Source organism: Lethenteron reissneri, chromosome 46, assembly GCF_015708825.2.
Source record: "Lethenteron reissneri isolate LAM-NWPU_2019-01 chromosome 46, ASM1570882v1, whole genome shotgun sequence".
Classification (NCBI taxonomy): Eukaryota; Metazoa; Chordata; class Hyperoartia; order Petromyzontiformes; family Petromyzontidae; genus Lethenteron; species Lethenteron reissneri.
In genome coordinates, this window is record NC_083824.1 from 8,979,163 (window position 1) to 8,998,265 (window position 19,103).

Genomic DNA, 19,103 nt, shown 5'->3' on the forward strand with positions numbered 1-19,103 from the left:
TTCCTATAAAACTGGGTGCTCTCAGCTCCATGACAATGACATTGACGGTGGCTGTTGCTGGAGGAGTCTGTGGTTATGGCTGTTTTAGTTATGACGGCTGTGTTGCCTGCTGCGTTTATGACTATTATGAATCTAGATTTGAAGCTTTCGTGACTGCAAGGATTCATATTCTTAGGTTATTTCGGTAAAGTCGCGTAGGTAAAAAAAATTAAATTAATAAAAGTAAAATAAAAATAAAATAAAAATCACGACGTTTCGGAGGCAACATTATGACTGGCAGTGGCAGTCGCTGTTGCGGTTGCAGATCTTGTGGTTGGGGCAGCGACAGTGGCGACGGTGGTAGCGGCTTGTGACGTGGTTGCCGGTATTGGTTGTCGCTGTGGCTGCGACTGCTGCCGTGGCCGTAGCTGCAATGGTAGCTTCCGGCGCGGCTACTGTGAACGATCGTTGCCGTGGCGGTGGTTGTCGTGGCCGCGAGCTCGGGCTCTCATTGTGGGTCCAGTTGCCGTGGCCGTGACTGCGGTTGTTGCCGCGAGGATGACATCTACAACCGGGCTGTGTTTCGCACCTGCTTTCTCCATCCAACAAAACAACCCCCGCCCACGCTGGCCTCCACCAAATGCCACCCTCCACATTTTAAATGGCTAATTTCTCTTAATTACTGCCTCAGCAGGAACAGCAATTTTTGAAAGCAATTTCATGCAAATGCTAATTAGCTCAATACTCAACGCACGAAATGTGACGGCTTTTGTTTGAAATGCCATCAGATGCTGCGGCACTGTTCGCACGCCAAAGGGCGCCAACGCGGCAAGTAAGAGACTCGCGCGGGTCCTCGGAGTCGGGTCCAGTACGGCTCGTTCCACTCCTTACACCACTAATTGACGCGGCGGTCGCTCTCGCACGCACGCGCGTGTACACGTGCACTGGATCGCACGAACACCGCGCGCACTTTCGGCTGACGAGTGGACGATGGAGGTGCGTGTCACGGCTTTGCAGGGCGACTCTCCCGTTTGTTTTGACAATCTATAATGAACGTTTCTTGTTTGTGATTAAACCGGAGCTTCGAGTGTAGCAAGTTGATGGTCTCTGTCTGGTCACCATTGCACGCAATATTAAATGTGATTCTACACTTCATTTTACTAAATTATAGAACCGAGAATTGCAGAATATATTGGTTTGTCGTGCGATGAAGCTCACTCTCATGTGGCAGGGCAAGTGGAAAAGTGCTGCCCCGACTGTGTGGATCAAAGATCACTTGAAGAGATCTTAGAGGTAGTTCTGTGACATCCACTTCCGTGGGTATTCTCAAACACAAAGGGTTGCAATGCTCTGTGAGAGATCCGAACGTATACTTTGTTTCATAACATATTCCGAAATCACAATCAGAATAAAACTGGTTGTAAATTACAACAAAATATGAGAATATGTTTTCCCCTTTAATCTGGCAACAAAACAGCTGTGTTAAGATGTAAAAAAAAAATGAAACCTTTAACAAGGAATCATTTCTGCATTAACCAGAATGCTTGTGGTCAGAATGCAAACAAAAGACATACTCTGATAGCATATGGATTGTCTTTGAAACTGATTGGTCCACACCCAGAGACAGGGGAAATCCTCTTCTCATATTTTGGTACTGGCAAAGGAGAGACCATGATGCAAGAAAATAATCGAAAAATATCATCACACACGGACTCAAGTTGGCATGCGAGACGGCTTGCAGAGCAAGACAGAGGAAGGTCCAAACGAGACTTGACCATCACCAGGGACCAACACCGACCCTCCTTCAACCTCAAGGGTGCCGTTAGTAACGTAACTATGCCTTTATAATCGATTGATAGCCGTGATATGTGCGTGTAGTTTTGAATGCAAGAATACATTTTTTGCTAGTTATGCAAAGTATCTGCAAATGATGTGCTGTTGTTATATTTAGGCTAACGGAGCTAACAGAATCGTACAACCCAGACAGAATCAAGAGAAAACAGGACGAAACGGTAAAAATATGACAAAAATATTAAACGATGATAAATCGTTGAATCAAACCGTGACCCCAAATCACAATTCATCAAATCCAAATTTGGTGACCCGTTGCACGCATGCCTACGTATCATCCCATCTTCCTTGATTTAAGGCACAATCAATTATCTGTGTTTAAACTGCCAGCTGCTGAACACTGTGCACGACTAATGAAGGTGGTGTGACCAACCCACACACAGGCGGTGGGGGGGTTGGTCGGGAGGGATGCTGCTGCTGCTGCTGCTACAATCGTGTCACAATTAAAAAGCGATACAGAAGAACGCGGAACAACTTGTGTCACGCCAAACGCAAGGTCCCAGCCAATCGCATCGCTGAGGCCACCAAGGCTGGGAGTTGTGAGCCGCATCGGCTGTCGTCTTACCCCACAGCCCATCTTTTCTCCCAGTGAAGCCGAACACCTTGATAGCTTTGCTCGTGACCAAATCACCCCGAATGTGATCTATCTTGACAGATTTTGAAAACTATGCAGGTTTGCACCTGGCTATTGCTTTAACCAGGCCCTCCGGTTTTTCCCTCCACGTTTAGAAACATGCCTTTAGAGTTTAGAGTATTTGGCTGCTATACACTTCCACACGATAAGCCACTTTGTTGAGCTAACATGTGTGGCCAGGTCGCTTCCAAAAAAGAGCTACGTAGCTCAATGGGTCTTAAATGGTAAAATAAATATAGTTTTAGTAATAATAATACAATAATAGGGTTTTTTTCCCTTTTTTTCTGGCAACAAAACTGAAACCTTTTTACAAGGAATCATGTTTGCATTAACCACAATATCTGCGGTCAGAATGCAAACAAAACACACACTTAATTCTAGATTTGAAGTTCCCGTGACTGCAAAGATCCATACTATTTGGTTCTTTCGGTAAAGTCACGTAGATGGAATATAAAAATAATAATAAAATGATGAAATGAAAATAACAAAAAAAATGAAAAAAACTAAATTCATTTGATTCTTTTATTATTTTTTATAATTATTTTTATTTTTCATCTACGTGACTTTATCCAAAGAACCAAAGAGTAAAAAACACACTCTGATAATATCTGCATTGTACTTGAAATTGATTGGTTCACACCAGAGTCGGCTTTCTGTTGAGCCTCGTCTCAATTGGTGCTAGACCAGATGACGCCAAAAGGCGCACAACTCAAAGACCAAGGCACCATCAGAGTAATGAGGGCTCGGGGTAAGCATTTACATCATGATGCCTCCATTGCCAATACCAAAATACAATAAAAAAAATATTGTATTTTGGTTTTGGCAAAGGAGGCGTCATGATGTAAATAGTTTAGCAGTTTTACTCCGATGACTTGTGCTGCAAGGTTAAGTAGAAATGGCAGTACGGTAATGATTGCATCTATCTGTGAAGAGTGTTGAGTATTCCAACCTAGAATGTGCAGGTTTTGGATTGTTACATCGCAGGATCGTCAGAGATTGTGTCGACGTGGAGAGGCCACCTCGTTCCAGCGGCCGATTGAGAAAGGCCGATGATTATCATTATTCATATTATAAACAGAAGCGGCAAATATTAGCAGCTGCTGACGCCGCATGTTGGCTGATCGGAAACCAAGGGCCACTTGCGAGAAATGCCGCCGTGACACGGGCCAGATGTTCCGCTCCGGAACGTGACCTCGATAGCCCGCTTGACGATCAAAGGCTCGTGGGTTTAATAATTATCAAACCGAGCAAATGGACGTCTCCGATAGCCGCCCACGCGACTATTACTCGCATGCTCGCCGGGTATAAGCATTACGCAAAACGGTGTCGTGCCTCTTCAGCCCAGGGGATAACGCCCGATTTCGGCAAAAATATCACAAGCTAAGCAGGTTTGGGTGTGGATAGAGTTTGAAAGGGTGACCGCCATGGGTTAAACTAAAGAAAGGTTCATCTTCTTGGTCCTTTCGGTAAAGTCACGTAGAAGGGAAATAATAAAATAATAAAGCATAATTAAATAATTCTCACCACGTTTCAGCCACAACGCAAGCAGCCGTCCTCGGGTGAAGAACAGGTCTGTCGGAAAGACAGTGTCTGAATGTCTTTCCGACAGACCTGTTCTTCACCTGAGGACGGCTGCTTGCATTGTGGCTGAAACGTCGTGAGAATGATTTAATAATGTTTTATTATTTATTATTTCCCTTCTACGTGACTTTACCGAAAGAACCAAGAAGATGAATTCCTGCAGTCACGAAAGCTTTAAATCGAAACAAAAAGATTGTCAAAGCTGGCTGCAGGACTACGTGGTGGACAGTAGAGGGCAGTGTAGTGGAAATCTGTTGTGTTACTGCCATTCTATGCTCCCCCACCACCTTTACAAAGCCATACTTGACCACCATGGTGGAGGAGAGTCAAGTAACCGACACCACACGGGATGGGGAAAGTCCTCATCCGGTCGTGGATTGACAAACGGGCTGTTTGAAATGTAAAAATTATCGATGTTGGATATTCCATTCATTTCCATCTACGTAATATATGAATATGCCTGCAGGGGAACTAATATTGATGCTACACGACACAATATTGATGCCACATGACACAACTTTAGAGGGAAAATACGTGGAAGTTATGTTACATTAGTGACGTAACTTCCAGTTTTAAAATTAATTGGAACCAAAAAAAATGTGAGAACAAATCGAATCTTGGCCTAATTTTTCCCTATTTTTCAGGACGATCTGAAAATCAGGAGCACATCCGTAATGCCCACACGCACACATCTTCAGGCAAACTTGCGTCACTAATCTAACGCAACCGAGCAGAGCGGTGCGGATAGGCCAAACGCAAACATTTTCATCTTCTTGGTTCTTTCGGTAAAGTCACGTAGAAGGGAAATAATAAAATAAATAAAATAAAACATAATAAAATAATTCTCACGACGTTTCGGCTACAACGCAAGCAGCCGCCACCTGAGGACGGCTGCTTGCGTTGTAGCCGAAACGTCGTGAGAAGAATTTTTATATGTTTTATTATTTTATTATTTCCCTTCTACGTGACTTTACCGAAAGAACCAAGAAGATGAATCCCTGCGGTCACGAAAGCTTTAAATCGAAAAGCAAACGTTTTCATTCACAAAAACACATGGTGAGGCCAAGTCCCGGAGCAGCCTTGAACACGTCAGGGTCATGACCGCCTGCCTCCCAGCCACTAAAGCCGACTCAACACTCAGCACCAGCAGCACCTGAGCCAGGGACATTCAGGGTTACTCAGCCTGGAGCTAAGTGCTACTGGTGGGCGGTCCCACATGTCCCGTTACACCCCCCACCCCCCCCGGAGTTTGCACGGCGTCGCAAGCTTCGTGAACGCGTGCGTGCGTGTGAGTACACGCGGGTGGGCCGAAGGGAAGGAGGGGACGCGGGACTAGGGATATGTCAGGTGTTGGGCCTGAGGGCCGTGCATCAGACTCCACAAAGTCTTGTTGAGAGTGGCGTGGTGCGGTGGCGCGGTGTGTGATGGTATTTGTGGGTGACGAGGTTGGTTTGTGGACACGTGTGACGGCGTTCTGTGCGAAAGTATTTGCTTGTGATGGATGGCATGAGACACGTGTAATGCCATGGTGTGTGATAGTGTGGTGCGTGATATAGGGTGGTGTGAAACATTTATTAGTGATGGTATGGAACACGTGTGATCTCAAGTGAATGAACAAATCACTACGAACGAGCCGGAGTGTTACGCCTTGTGAGTGTGGGTCTTCTCCAGGAACAACAGTTTTCTCCCCCAAACTACAGTCATTAATAGCATTGGCCAAACACCGCAATGCAGAATCCTCCTGAAAAGAGTCTTGAGACTCAGGGAGGCCTTCATTAGTAATTAACGTGTTGCAATTTATTATTATTATTATAATTTGTGACAAAATACGGTGGAATAATGATGTTTTGAAAGTTATTACGACTTCCTTAAACTACTATTTCAAGTAAATAAGCTTACATTATTTTTCTCAGCAGGACATTTCAATATTTTTATTGGGGTTTTCTCACACCTGGATGTTATTTTTCCCGTTTTTTTTCATGCAAACTCATTTGCAAAACCAAAAGTGTTATTTATTTAACCGGAGAACTGTTAATAAATCTCAAGGCTCTTTTGCAGATAGACTCCTGCATTGGGGAGTTTGGCCAATTCCCCTAAGAGGGTTTGCACACAGAGACAATTGTCTTATGAATGGGCTCTCACCCGGTTAAAAATAAAGGTATTTGATTGAAAGTTTATTAACTCAATACGATTTAGTAATGCCCATTATGTTGAGTTTAAATGCGCCCTCATCTCAAACGCTGAACGAAAAGCAGTGGGCATGTTTATTTAACAGAGTCAGTCAGTAAAAAATAAACAGTTTTTATTTTGTAAATAATTTCCCACAGGTGGCATGTGCAAGGTCTGCCTGACATCAGTTTGAAGCTTCATTAAAGAGAAGGGAGGGGGGGAAAGAAAAAAACACTTTAAAAAATTAATGAGAAAGCATGCCACCATGGCATGGTCTGCTGACATACGATATGGTAAACACAAGACAATAATTTAACCAAATGTTACATGCCCGAGTAAAAAAGAGACGCGAAAGGGAATCAATGCTTAAATCTAACCTGGCCCCTGAATTGTAACAAGCCTACAAGATATATACACCCATGATAAGCATCTAATCTGTATGTTTGGATGTCAGCAGAACTCTTCCTAGACCGCTCGACGAATACGGCGTCATTTGAAAGCTTCTGATAGGTATTACGATAAAACATTATTCTTGAGCGGATAGTTCAGCCAAGTCGGCTTCTCCGTCAAAGTGATGCTCATCCACTCTACAATTTAACAATGGCCTGGCATGGGAAGTGAGCCCCATTTAAAAAAAATACCACAAATAGGCATGCACCACAGAAGAGGGTTGCATGTCGGGGTTGGGTAGGGGAACCCACAATATTTTCACCGGACTTCCCCCTTAGTTTGCTGCAAGCGTTGGATTGTGTCTTCACTTAACGCACGACTTTTCGCAGTCCGCAGCTAGCTCGCACGCTCCCTTAAGATCGACTCGGTCTGCTGTAATTTGGGAAGGGGCCACGTGACGGCTGTTTACATTTCCAACATTGTTGGGGCTTCTTGCTCCAGTGAGCGTCCCACCGAGCCCACCCCCCACACCGTTTCTCCTGCTTGCAGGTGCACCCGGAGGTTCTCCCACTCCTCCTCCTTCCTTTCTTCCTTCTCCTTCCCAGCAAGACACCCTGACTGTCACTGCCCCCACCTTCTGTCTGTGTCCACGGAACAGCAGAGCATCTTGATGTAACAATTCACTACCCTCATACCGCCCACTTCCCTCCCTCCGCGAATCCATGAATGGTCACGAATCAACAGTTATGATTCGATACAAGAAACAATTCTTATTTTGTCTTGTTTTTGGCTGGCAGTTTTGTATCGTTTCTCCGCTTTCTTAATTGTTGTGTTTGTTTAGTTTCTGCTGTATTGTTTCTCGCCTTATTCTTGGGTCTTTCGGTAAAGTCACGTAGATAGGTTCAAAGAAAATAATAAAAATAACAAAAAGCTACGACGTTTCGATCGCAACACAAGCAATCCTGATGACGATCGCTTGTGTTGTGATCGAAACGTCGTAGTTTTTTGTTATTTACTTTTAACCTATCTACGTGACTTTACCGAAAGACCCAAGAATATGAATTCCTGCAGTCACGAAAGCTTTAAGTCAAGTTTCTCGCCTTGTTTCTACAGGTTTTGTTTGCTCCCTCACTGTAAATATAACACTGGCAGATCTACTATATTTAACACGTAGGCTTTCGCGAACAATATTATTCATAATATAGGTTTTTGGGTCAGATCGTGTTATTTATAAATGTGTCGTAACCCTCCACCACCCGACACGGCCAAACAGTAAAAAATGTGTCACGTTTTTCAAAGGACAAAATAATTCACTTCTTTAGCCCACTGTATGTCACGCGCATGACTCCGTGTGTCTATTGCCACCGCAAGGATCGTTTTTAATCGATGAATAAATGCGCCGTGATGTGCTTGGCAGCGACCTAACCGCACGATGACCAAGAAAAGTGTCACGGCAGTCAAAAGGCTCAGCCGCATTAGGCGCTCCCTAAAAAAAAAACTAAAATGAAATAATAACAATAACCTCTTTCTTCTCTTCCGTCAGCCATCACGTGGCAGCTGAATACGAGACTGGGGAAACTAAGTCCACCCCTTTCGTTCCCTGGTCAGGGGAATCAATAGATGGCCTATCATCATCATCATCCAGAGAAGCCTCACTGAGTCTCAATACTTTTTTTCCTGGAGGGAATTGAGCTGGTTACCGAACTATGCAAACTGCGTGCATATACAGAAGCTCACAAGTCTGGAATTCATTGCTTGTAGGGTACTGATGCATCCTGGTCTCCTCACAGCCCTGCAGGGTCTCAGCAGTCTCAATGCGTGGTTCAACAACCCAAATAATGATTCACCAACGCAAAATGTTTCTCTTCCTCAATTGTGGTCTCCAGTGACAGATGCAGTAAGCGTCCACCCTCCAAAGCAACTTAAATCCCTTTGTCTATTGTAAGCCGAGGGCAGGGCAGAAAAATGCATTGTTGAACTGTACTTCTATCTTCCAAAACCTATGATCTCTGCCTTCGCCAACCCGCAATGACTTGTGTGGTCAAGTACGGTCTGACAACTCCATCTGGTTGGCATGGGGAGGCCCTCATCCAGCAGTGGATAAAAAACGGGCTGTTATTATACATATATTGTTCCGTGTCATTGACAATGTCCAGGATGCGCGTTGGTTTGGCCCTTTTGAGCCTTAGGAATTTCCACAAAAATCTTGAAAATTCCTTAGAATCATGAGTCCCGCACTGGAATGTTTAGGCGAATTCCTCTTCTAAATAATAACGACGTCCTTTATTTATCCAGGAAAGCTTCACCAAGTCTGAAGATTATTTTTCAGGAGTGTCCGGCATTGGAATGTTCGGGCAATACCTTTTGAAGGAATGTTTTGCTTAGTGCGGGAGAAAACCTGGGAATACGGTGAAAAGCCATGCATGCATATATATATATTCTAGTGTCTCGTGGTCAACATTCTGCACGGGCAGGCTCACAAAACCACTTCTGCCATCTCCTGGTCACCTCGCAACCAAGAGAGTTTGGGTGTTTTTCACAGATCTCTATGTGATCCACGAACCCTTGCCAGACGCTCACCACCACGCCCTGGCTCAAATATAACCAAACACACAAATATAACTCAAAACAATAGGCCTGACGCTCATCCACGTGGCATGAGTCATGCTATCCGCACCCACAGCCATTGTGAATTCAGGGCAACCACTCCCCTTTGCCATCGTCACCTTGTCTTCGTGCCGCTTTCACAACACCGCAACGCAAGTTTACAATGCCACTTATTTCCCCTTCAAAGACTCAAGTGAGCCTCAAGACATTTTCAGGAGGGTCCTGCTACATTGAAGTTTAGCCAAATCAATTCACGAGTGTTTTGGCTTCGTGCGGAAGGGCACCGGCGTACCCGGAGGAAAACAAACGCCACGCTTACAAGGGGAGTCACTCGACGCTCTGCACAGATGGATTCAATAATCCATTGCTGTGCTGCTACCTCCTGGACAACTTGCAAGCCCCACGCTTATAACTTCTGGTAATTCCAGGCAGTCTACCAAGCAAGTACTAACCAAAACACCAACCGTGCTTAGCTTCCGAAATCTGCCGAGATCGAGTGCTTTCAGGGCATTTTGGTGGTTCTCATACCACACAATTGGGGTGTACAAATCCACCCTCATCCCCTCAGCCATGGGTGTAGAGTTCCAATTCGATGAAAGAATCGACTACTTTTCTTCTACATTGTGGTGGATGTATTTAACAGCCTACGGCGGTTGCAGGAGTCATGTGAACCTATGATGTACAACATAATAATTGAACAAAATGCTATTTAATGCACGTACTCTGACAACATAAGAGCGGTCACATGACACAGCAGCTATGCATTCGCCGCTTCTTGTCGAGGTATGGGGTTCAAATCCGACAGACGCAAATCCACAACGCATGCCCTCTGCCTCACAGCGGACGTTCAAGAACACTAGATTTGAAGCTTTCGTGACTGCAAGGATTCATACTCTGAGGTTTTTTTTCGTTAAAGTCACGTAGGTAAAAAATAAAAATAATAAAAGTAATAATAGAAATAAAATAAAATAATAAATCACGACGTTTCGCAGGCACACTACCACACTCAGATAAGCTCCTCCCCCCCTCCTCCCCCCCCCTTAACTTGTATTTAAGAACTTGTATCTTGAAATGTTTTGCCTCACTTGATACAGCAAATCTAGCTGTGACGGTCCCACCTGATGACGGAGACTTGTGTTGCCTCCGAAACGTCGTGATTTATTATTTTATTTCTATTATTACTTTTATTAATTTTTTTTTTTACCCACGTGACTTTACCGAAAAAACCTAACAGTATGTTCAAGAACACGTGATGACATTCAAGGGAGAGTTCCCGTGATGTCATGAAGAAAAAAAAAGTCGGCCATTGTGTGCCGGAGCCACGACCCATTTCTGAAAATATATTTGCAAATTACTTTATTGGGGAAACCAGTAAAGCCCTGAAAAAACTTAGAAGGACCCTCCCTGAATAAGAGCCTTGAGACTCAATGGATGCTCTTCCCGGTGAGCAAGCATTATCGCAAAAATAAAAGTAATGCGCATGATATGAGACATCACTCACTGGGGAATCCGGAGCAGTATCCAGAGGGAGGAGGTGGAGTGGCGTTCTCCGCTGCAGGCATCGTGGTGGTGCCCGCGGTGGTAACAGGATGCCCGTGTCGTCGCCTTTGCTCACAGCTCTGTGGCACGGCACAAGTAGCAAGAGAGGGGGGGGTGGCATGAGCCGCACGTCAGAGGTCGCAAACGGGTTTTGATTCCTTACCCGTACCCGGCCGCACCAGGGTCGCAAACGGGTACCCGTACCCTACCCGAAATGAGTAACAAACGGTTATTCTTCTTGGTTCTTTCGGTAAAGTCACGTAGAATGGAAATAAAAAAAAATTATTATGTTTTATTTTTTTTATTTTATTATTTCCATTCTTCGTGACTGCAGCGATTCATCTTCTTGGTTCTTTCGGTAAAGTCACGTAGAATGGAAATAATAAAATAATAAAAAATTCTATGTTTAGTTTGTATTATTTTATTATTTCCATTCTACGTGACTTTACCGAAAGAACCAAGAAAATGAATCCCTGCAGTCACAAAAGCTTTAAAACGGTTACTCACCAGTGACTCACGGCCTACCCGTACCCGTACCCAGCCGCACCAGGGTCGCAAACGGGTACCCGTACCTGGCCGGGTACGGGTAGCCGGGTATCGGGTAGGGTACGGGTATCGGGTACCCGGTTGCGACCTCTGCCGCCCGTTGGCGCTTTCGGCATCGCGATAGCCACACTTCACGTCGTCATCCTTCACCTCTCGAGACTATACAGGTCTGTTGTGTCATGGAACCACAACACGGTGGTAGCCACCGCTGTTAATAGCTATTCTTGTTGTCGCTGATGTATCACAAATAGCGATCTATGACCACGGGATTATTCATGCTTATTTGACTGACTTTGGTCATAATAACATCTTGACCCTAATCTGAGTAGATAAATGGTAGATGACTCACTATGAAAGTTCTACGTTTAAAGACCGCCAATGTATGTGGTGACTCGAGTTACATGATTGAAAAACACCTTTAAATAAAAAATTCAAAAACAAGCTTGCACTTTTTTAATTTGCAGTGACTAATCAATTAAATTAAGACAGAGCAAGGAAAATGAGTACACATGGGAGAGTAAAAATAATAAAAAAATATATAAAGTAATTTTAATGGATTCATGATCATGTATTCAGACAGTTTATCCAATCACTGAGGCATACATTTATAATGGTGAAAAGTAATTTTCCTGTTTGCGCACATTAGTTATTTTTTGATAAGTTTTATTACTTAAAAACGAGTCTAAGTTGTTAAATGTTTTGGAAAATGTTGAAATGTGCAGTGTTTAGAGATGCGGTCACATTTAAAGGCTTGTAAATCTATATAATTTTCAATGTTTGTTTACTGGCTGGTATTTTAACTATATAATGTCTCGCTGTTTTCTAGCATCCAGCTTCCAATTATCACCACCACTATGCAGTCTGTTCACCATCACACTGGCCAAAACACCACTATGCATCCAAGCTCACCACCATGCTTACCAACACATCTCATCTCACCACCATGCTTGCCAACACACCCCGCTGACCACCATGCTTACCAACAACCATTTCTCTGGGGCTTTGTGACTGCAGGTAAAAACCCAGCTCTGTTTGGTTCTTCTCACGCACCGTTCAACTTTTTCATTCCCTCCCATCGTCTCTTTTAGAGAGTCGTATCCATGCTCAACTCAAGAACCGTATTACCTAATCTCTTACAAATTTTACCGTGCCGTTTGTTGCTGGCCCGCTTGTTGCCGTTGGGCTTAGGGCCTTCGTTCAGCAAACCGTGATGAAACAAACAACTGTTGTCATCTCATCTTCTTGGTTCTTTCGGTAAAGTCACATAGAAGGGAAGTAATAAAATAATATAAATAAAACATAATAAAATACAATTCTCACGACGTTTCGGCCACAACGCAAGCAGCCGTCCTCAGGTGAAGAACAGAGCTGTCGAAAAGACAGCGTCTGAATGAACACCACCAAGCTTGGCAGCGTATATTTAAGCTGGGTTAGAGGAGGAGGGAGCCTTGACAAAGGAATTTGCATATCCACATGAATTTAACATATTTATGGAAAATGCAGATATGCGATAAGTCACTACATGTGGATGTGTAGGTGAAGGGGGGGATCTCAAAGTCATATTATACTCGTGTATTATGTAGGATTAGCAGTAATAATGGGAAGGAATTTTAATAGTAAGGAGCTGCAGCAGCCAAACCACCACGTAAAAAAACTTAAAATATAAACTACATCAATATCATCAATATACTCAATATACTCTCCAATAAGCTGAGCTACTAACAGTAAGTCATACTTCGATTTAAAGCTTTCGTGACTGCAGGGATTCATCTTCTTGGTTCTTTCGGTAAAGTCACGTAGAATGGAAATAATAAAATAATAAAAATAAAACATTATCAAATACAATTCTCACGACGTTTCGGCCACAACGCAAGCAGCCGTCCTCAGGTGGAGAACAGGTCTGTCGAGAAGACAGAGGTGTGTCATTCAGACTCTGTCTTCTCGACAGACCTGTTCTCCACCTGAGGATGGCTGCTTGCGTTGTGGCCGAAACGTCGTGAGAATTATTTTATGTTTTATTTTTATTATTTTATCATTTTCATTCTACGTGACTTTACCGAAAGAACCAACAAGAGTAAGTCATACATTACAATTCTATGCTGCTCGCTCTCGCCAACCCCACCGCACAGCCAGCTCATCCCTACACTCAGATTCAACAAAAGCGTCGCTCGTCGTAGTTGAACTCGGCACTCATGTGCGTGCAGCACACACCTCAGCCATGAAGGAGGGCCTCTGCTCTTGCCCGACACACCAGGAAGCAGCAGATGTCCTCACGCCTGTCCCTGCACGCACCGGCACACACAGCGGACGCTCGTTAGAGCCACGGCTCAGCTGCCTCGAGCGTAGCGGACCCACACGGTCCACAATCAAACGATCACGATGATTGGCAGTGATTCCCATACACCCATTCCTTGTAACCCGTCATGGTACGCCACTAAACGTTTACTGCTTTACAACTTCCCATCATCTCTTCTCCCAAGCTCTTATCACCTTGCACGATTCCAGAGAGATGTTAACTCTTATCTATTGCAAGTTTGATAGTGCAGTTTGTTGCTGGCACTTGACCTGTTGGACCTTTGGGTCTGTGCTCAGACGATGTGCACAATAAAAAGTAATTCTACACTTCACGTGCCTGATGATTACTCAACATCTCCCATATGATGCTGAAGAGTATTCATTCATTTGAATTGGTGTTGTACACCTTTTGGCGTCATCTGGTCCAACACCAATGGAGACTAGGCTCTAAGAAAAGCTGTCTCGGGTGTGGACCAATCAACTTCAAGGACAGTGCATATCATTATCAGAGTTGTTTCTTTTTGTTTGCATTTTGACTGCTTGTGTTGTGGTTATTGCAAACATGATGCCTTGTATAAAGGTGTCAGTTTTTGTGCCAGTTGAAAGGGTAAAAACCTACTACTATACTTGAATTGGTGCTCTCAACGTTACGTGGGGCAGGACAATTATCACCCTCAACAGACTGCTGGGGTAAGTGCTGTTAGCGAGCACCTATTAAGGCCGGTAGAACACACGAGGGGGTGGGTGGCCAGCACCACGCCCGGCCGCCTTTGTGTCCCTAGCGGCGATGGTTACACACCGCATCAGGTACTCATTTGAGGCTGAGTCGACCTCGGGGAGGCCCAGGACCAGTTCAGATAATCGTCACTGGTGTTGGGAGGTGAGCGGGAATGGAACTCAGGTCGCCGGATATGTAGTGCAGCGCGCTAACCACTGCGCCACCACTCCCCCACGTGGGGACACACACACACACACAAATATATGCACATAATCTCTATAGATTTTCCCCTGCACTCTCTACATTTCAAGATACGTGATGAGCAATAATCAGGCGTGTGCAGCTTGTGACAACTTAATGTGTGTTCCAAGGAAGCTAAATTGAGGGATGTCCTGGAAAAACGTGATCACTTGAATCTAAAATTATTTTCTATATCCCAAGATGGCTTAATTGGAACAGATTCCAATAAACGTTGACAGCTGTTGCTTTATAACCCCCCTACCCCCACCCCCCCCCACAGATGGCCACACAATGAACTTCATAATTCACTCACTCCACTTAATCTCTCTACTCTGAACAAAACCCTCATTTCTGGACAATGAGATTTCGTGGATTGTTATTTATTTCAGGACACCTCTCAATTGGAGCAACCCAAAGGGCCCCTACCACAGCGAGATGCAAGCTCCCCATTAAGGGCGGGTGGCCTGCTGCAAAACAGCCGAGCAACCTCATCATCAGAAGCTCCCAGGTGGCACAGGTAGGGGGGGGGGGGCAACTACTGAAGAAAAGGGCCTCCTCCCCCAGAGGTGTGGACTCGAGTCATGTGACTTGGACTCGAGTCAGACTCGAGTCATGAATTTGATGACTTCAGACTCGACTTGGACTTGCATAACAATGACTTTGTCCCACCTCTGAGGTGTGGACTCGAGTCATGTGACTTGGACTCGAGTCAGACTCGAGTCATGAATTTGATGACTTCAGACTCGACTTGGACTTGCATAACAATGACTTTGTCCCACCTCTGAGGTGTGGACTCGAGTCATGTGACTTGGACTCGAGTCAGACTCGAGTCATGAATTTGATGACTTCAGACTCGACTTGGACTTGCATAACAATGACTTTGTCCCACCTCTGAGGTGTGGACTCGAGTCATGTGACTTGGACTCGAGTCAGACTCGAGTCATGAATTTGATGACTTCAGACTCGACTTGGACTTGCATAACAATGACTTTGTCCCACCTCTGAGGTGTGGACTCGAGTCATGTGACTTGGACTCGAGTCAGACTCGAGTCATGAATTTGATGACTTCAGACTCGACTTGGACTTGCATAACAATGACTTTGTCCCACCTCTGAGGTGTGGACTCGAGTCATGTGACTTGGACTCGAGTCAGACTCGAGTCATGAATTTGATGACTTCAGACTCGACTTGGACTTGCATAACAATGACTTTGTCCCACCTCTGAGGTGTGGACTCGAGTCATGTGACTTGGACTCGAGTCAGACTCGAGTCATGAATTTGATGACTTCAGACTCGACTTGGACTTGCATAACAATGACTTTGTCCCACCTCTGAGGTGTGGACTCGAGTCATGTGACTTGGACTCGAGTCAGACTCGAGTCATGAATTTGATGACTTCAGACTCGACTTGGACTTGCATAACAATGACTTTGTCCCACCTCTGAGGTGTGGACTCGAGTCATGTGACTTGGACTCGAGTCAGACTCGAGTCATGAATTTGATGACTTCAGACTCGACTTGGACTTGCATAACAATGACTTTGTCCCACCTCTGAGGTGTGGACTCGAGTCATGTGACTTGGACTCGAGTCAGACTCGAGTCATGAATTTGATGACTTCAGACTCGACTTGGACTTGCATAACAATGACTTTGTCCCACCTCTGAGGTGTGGACTCGAGTCATGTGACTTGGACTCGAGTCAGACTCGAGTCATGAATTTGATGACTTCAGACTCGACTTGGACTTGCATAACAATGACTTTGTCCCACCTCTGAGGTGTGGACTCGAGTCATGTGACTTGGACTCGAGTCAGACTCGAGTCATGAATTTGATGACTTCAGACTCGACTTGGACTTGCATAACAATGACTTTGTCCCACCTCTGAGGTGTGGACTCGAGTCATGTGACTTGGACTCGAGTCAGACTCGAGTCATGAATTTGATGACTTCAGACTCGACTTGGACTTGCATAACAATGACTTTGTCCCACCTCTGAGGTGTGGACTCGAGTCATGTGACTTGGACTCGAGTCAGACTCGAGTCATGAATTTGATGACTTCAGACTCGACTTGGACTTGCATAACAATGACTTTGTCCCACCTCTGAGGTGTGGACTCGAGTCATGTGACTTGGACTCGAGTCAGACTCGAGTCATGAATTTGATGACTTCAGACTCGACTTGGACTTGCATAAGAATGACTTTGTCCCACCTCTGAGGTGTGGACTCGAGTCATGTGACTTGGACTCGAGTCAGACTCGAGTCATGAATTTGATGACTTCAGACTCGACTTGGACTTGCATAACAATGACTTTGTCCCACCTCTGAGGTGTGGACTCGAGTCATGTGACTTGGACTCGAGTCAGACTCGAGTCATGAATTTGATGACTTCAGACTCGACTTGGACTTGCATAACAATGACTTTGTCCCACCTCTGAGGTGTGGACTCGAGTCATGTGACTTGGACTCGAGTCAGACTCGAGTCATGAATTTGATGACTTCAGACTCGACTTGGACTTGCATAACAATGACTTTGTCCCACCTCTGAGGTGTGGACTCGAGTCATGTGACTTGGACTCGAGTCAGACTCGAGTCATGAATTTGATGACTTCAGACTCGACTTGGACTTGCATAACAATGACTTTGTCCCACCTCTGAGGTGTGGACTCGAGTCATGTGACTTGGACTCGAGTCAGACTCGAGTCATGAATTTGATGACTTCAGACTCGACTTGGACTTGCATAACAATGACTTTGTCCCACCTCTGAGGTGTGGACTCGAGTCATGTGACTTGGACTCGAGTCAGACTCGAGTCATGAATTTGATGACTTCAGACTCGACTTGGACTTGCATAACAATGACTTTGTCCCACCTCTGAGGTGTGGACTCGAGTCATGTGACTTGGACTCGAGTCAGACTCGAGTCATGAATTTGATGACTTCAGACTCGACTTGGACTTGCATAACAATGACTTTGTCCCACCTCTGAGGTGTGGACTCGAGTCATGTGACTTGGACTCGAGTCAGACTCGAGTCATGAATTTGATGACTTCAGACTCGACTTGGACTTGCATAACAATGACTTTGTCCCACCTCTGAGGTGTGGACTCGAGTCATGTGACTTGGACTCGAGTCAGACTCGAGTCATGAATTTGATGACTTCAGACTCGACTTGGACTTGCATAACAATGACTTTGTCCCACCTCTGAGGTGTGGACTCGAGTCATGTGACTTGGACTCGAGTCAGACTCGAGTCATGAATTTGATGACTTCAGACTCGACTTGGACTTGCATAACAATGACTTTGTCCCACCTCTGAGGTGTGGACTCGAGTCATGTGACTTGGACTCGAGTCAGACTCGAGTCATGAATTTGATGACTTCAGACTCGACTTGGACTTGCATAACAATGACTTTGTCCCACCTCTGAGGTGTGGACTCGAGTCATGTGACTTGGACTCGAGTCAGACTCGAGTCATGAATTTGATGACTTCAGACTCGACTTGGACTTGCATAACAATGACTTTGTCCCACCTCTGAGGTGTGGACTCGAGTCATGTGACTTGGACTCGAGTCAGACTCGAGTCATGAATTTGATGACTTCAGACTCGACTTGGACTTGCATAACAATGACTTTGTCCCACCTCTGAGGTGTGGACTCGAGTCATGTGACTTGGACTCGAGTCAGACTCGAGTCATGAATTTGATGACTTCAGACTCGACTTGGACTTGCATAACAATGACTTTGTCCCACCTCTGAGGTGTGGACTCGAGTCATGTGACTTGGACTCGAGTCAGACTCGAGTCATGAATTTGATGACTTCAGACTCGACTTGGACTTGCATAACAATGACTTTGTCCCACCTCTGAGGTGTGGACTCGAGTCATGTGACTTGGACTCGAGTCAGACTCGAGTCATGAATTTGATGACTTCAGACTCGACTTGGACTTGCATAACAATGACTTTGTCCCACCTCTGAGGTGTGGACTCGAGTCATGTGACTTGGACTCGAGTCAGACTCGAGTCATGAATTTGATGACTTCAGACTCGACTTGGACTTGCATAACAATGACTTTGTCCCACCTCTGAGGTGTGGACTCGAGTCATGTGACTTGGACTCGAGTCAGACTCGAGTCATGAATTTGATGACTTCAGACTCGACTTGGACTTGCATAACAATGACTTTGTCCCACCTCTGAGGTGTGGACTCGAGTCATGTGACTTGGACTCGAGTCAGACTCGAGTCATGAATTTGATGACTTCAGACTCGACTTGGACTTGCATAACAATGACTTTGTCCCACCTCTGAGGTGTGGACTCGAGTCATGTGACTTGGACTCGAGTCAGACTCGAGTCATGAATTTGATGACTTCAGACTCGACTTGGACTTGCATAACAATGACTTTGTCCCACCTCTGAGGTGTGGACTCGAGTCATGTGACTTGGACTCGAGTCAGACTCGAGTCATGAATTTGATGACTTCAGACTCGACTTGGACTTGCATAACAATGACTTTGTCCCACCTCTGAGGTGTGGACTCGAGTCATGTGACTTGGAC

General features: G+C 45.0%; 1 protein-coding gene across 2 annotated transcripts in view; it reads right to left on the reverse strand.

Moving 5' to 3' along the window:
• Positions 1 to 19,103, reverse strand: part of LOC133354056 (transcription factor 12-like) — a 97,395-nt gene that overhangs the window by 62,214 nt on the left and 16,078 nt on the right. For both annotated transcript variants that reach the window (XM_061570604.1, XM_061570603.1), the window contains exons 4-5: positions 13,508 to 13,578; positions 10,713 to 10,830 (exon numbers count right to left, since the gene is read on the reverse strand). In XM_061570604.1, the coding sequence (XP_061426588.1) occupies positions 10,713 to 10,830; positions 13,508 to 13,578 (189 nt within the window). The remainder of the gene's footprint in view (positions 1 to 10,712; positions 10,831 to 13,507; positions 13,579 to 19,103) is intronic.